This window comes from Echinops telfairi, unplaced genomic scaffold, assembly GCF_000313985.2.
Source record: "Echinops telfairi isolate 266 unplaced genomic scaffold, ASM31398v2 ScPeMD7_7420;HRSCAF=8458, whole genome shotgun sequence".
Lineage (NCBI taxonomy): Eukaryota > Metazoa > Chordata > Mammalia > Afrosoricida > Tenrecidae > Echinops > Echinops telfairi.
In genome coordinates, this window is record NW_022111320.1 from 52,665,812 (window position 1) to 52,668,326 (window position 2,515).

The window sequence follows — 2,515 nt, forward strand, 5'->3', positions numbered from 1 at the left end:
CAGGGGCTGTAGGAAAACACAGCCCAGTTCCCACCCAGACTTGGCCAGCTGGCTGGACACTGGTTGGCTGAGGCCCCTGAGTTTGGCCGGGGTCTTGTCTTTTAGACCCCACTCCCACCCCCGGGAAGGTCACACCTGTCATTTGGGAACGGGGCCTAAAGTGGCACCCCGGGACAGAGGGTGCAGACTACACCATAGTGGGGTGCAGGTAGGGTGCTGTTTTGGGTGGGAGGCCGGAAAGTTGGGAGCTAATCCTTCTTCCACATGTCTGATCTCCACGGGGCAAGTCTATAGCCAGTAAACGTCTTTATTGGGCAAGAGACCCAGCCTCCTCGGCCCGCCAGGGCCCTAGGTCAGGAGGATTTCGATGTCTAGCTCCAGCCTGCTGGCTTTGACCTCGTAGCGGCCCCGGATCAGGCCTCGGGTCTGCCTGCTGTGCCAGCGCCAGTAGGACTGGATGATGCAGGCTGCCTGGCGGGCCTGGTGGAAGCGTCGGCGGGCCTGCCACATGCGGACGAGGGCCTGCACCTTCACCACCGCCCACTCCTGACAGGTGTAGAGTCTCAGCGCCAGGCTCCGCCTCCGCTCCAGCCTCTGGGCCTGCAGGGACCTCCACCAGCACTGGATCACCCAGGCCCTGAGCGCCATGTGCAGCAAGGAGCTGCGCACCATGGTGCCCCGCCACCACGCCTGGATCTTCGTGGCCGCCTTCTCTGACTGATGGGGGAGGAAGAACACGGAGATGCGCAGGGCCACCTTACTCCCCGTGTCCCCGGCTGGTGCTTGGGGGCTAAAGGGGGTTGTCCCAGGTGGCCCTGAGCTCTTGTTTCTAGAACCCACCCAATTTAGTTCCACCACCCCTCCCCACCCCGCTCACCTTTAGACTCTGTTCCTCCTCTGTGGGTTGGATCTCTCCACTAGGGGCTTCACTCTCATTCTTCCTATCCATGTCCTGGGTCTGTAGAGTCCCACTTATCTCTCAGGTGGGCCACCTGAGTCCCAGCCCCGCCCTCAACTGTGAACCATCATTAGACTCCACCCATCTGCACCCAAGCCAGCCCTTCATGGCTGGTCCACCCTGCCATAGGTCCCCTGTCCTCCCCTCTCCTCGTCAGCGTGGGGCCCTCTGGCTTGTCCACTCTCTGTACTTATCGGTTCCCATCCCTGGACCACTGACCGGCGTGCCCTGATCCGCTCCCCCGAGAAAGGGGGCCGGTTCAGACCCGGCCCCTATGGAAAGTCTCTGCCAAGGCAGCGCTGTGGAGCCCCCGGGGTGGCCGTGAGTCAGAATCCACTCCATGGCAGCGTGCTTGGTTTGGGTTTTTGTTCTAGGCTTTAAGGCCTACCCTTGTCTCTGGCCTGCCTCCTGGTTATTTCTCAGGCCCGGCCAGTAGCTTATGTCCTGCTCTCTCGCTCCGCGCCTCAGCTTTCTATTTCTCCTGGGTCGGAGGAAGGGGCCTTCACCCAACTCTTCCAGGAGGAAGAGCTCTGACTTACTGCCGGGCTCCTCACAGCCGGCAAGGATCTGCTGCCATTTCAGGGTCGGAGCCGGGGAAGGGTGCCGCGTGCTTCTGCTCAGGAAGTGCAAAAGCAAGATTTCCCAACGACGTGTGGAGAGGCCCTCTGTCTCGCTCCCCTCTGGCTTCCTTCCGTGCCCCCTCTTCTTCTGCTGGGTGGTATGAGATGGCTTCAGCCGTTTTGGGAATGTGACTAAGGAGAAGCTGCGTTGGAATGTGAGCCAAACGCCGCACACTGTCATCAGGTCCGTGGTGACTCACGGCCACCCTGTGGAGCTGTTCCGTGGGGTTCTGAACATGTTCACAGGGCAGACAGCTTCATCTTCCTCTGGCAGGGCAGCGGGTGGGTTCAGAGTGCTGACCTTGTGGTTCATAGCCCGGAATGCAAGCCATGATGCCACGAGGGCTAGTGCCGCGGTCTGGTTCCCGTTTGTGCGTGTGTGAGCTCACTGCAGACACGCCGTGTTTGGACACGTCTGTGGTCAGCGGATGGCTGCAGCCACGCTCCCTCGGCAGTACGTGTGTCCTTGTCTCATTAAGGAGTCTTCCATCGAAAGAGCCGATCCAAATAGCAGTGTCGCAGGGGGCCTGCTGGGACCATTCTATTCACGGCTCAGAAGGTTATGACTACTGTCTTTTCTTTGGGGGGGCGGGGAGGACTTAAAAGAAGTCGCCGTGACAGACGGTGTCAGAGAAAACAGAGGGCTCTGTGGGTGAGGCCAAGGCCAGGAGAGCTGCGCTGAGGACATCTTCCCTTCGCGGCAGTGCGTGGCTCCTCCGCTGAAGGAGGAGAATTTTGTTGGGAGATCTCACCCTGTCCACCCTACCTTCCTGGTCTCGTTCCTTCAGGCTTCTGTGCTCTACAAGCCGACAGGACCCTGTGTGATCACGAGGTGCCCAAGGGATCAGTTATCAGGCATCATCAGAACAAAGAATCATGCCATTGTGTGCTCACCTCCCTGATACGATCGCTGAAGACAAATGGGTGCATAAGCAAA

General features: G+C 59.7%; 1 protein-coding gene across 1 annotated transcript; it reads right to left on the reverse strand.

The window, feature by feature from the left end:
- Window positions 1-348: 348 nt before the first annotated feature.
- Window positions 349-708, reverse strand: IQCF6 (IQ motif containing F6). The gene has a single exon (XM_004715194.4). The coding sequence runs from the start codon at window positions 670-672 to the stop codon at window positions 349-351; it is 324 nt and encodes a 107-aa protein (XP_004715251.1). The 5' UTR covers window positions 673-708.
- Window positions 709-2,515: the final 1,807 nt, after the last annotated feature.

Bases quoted from the DNA above. Each gene is read 5' to 3' on its own strand.
- IQCF6 (XM_004715194.4), bottom strand. From the start codon at position 672: ATGGTGCGCAGCTCCTTGCTGCACATGGCGCTCAGGGCCTGGGTGATC.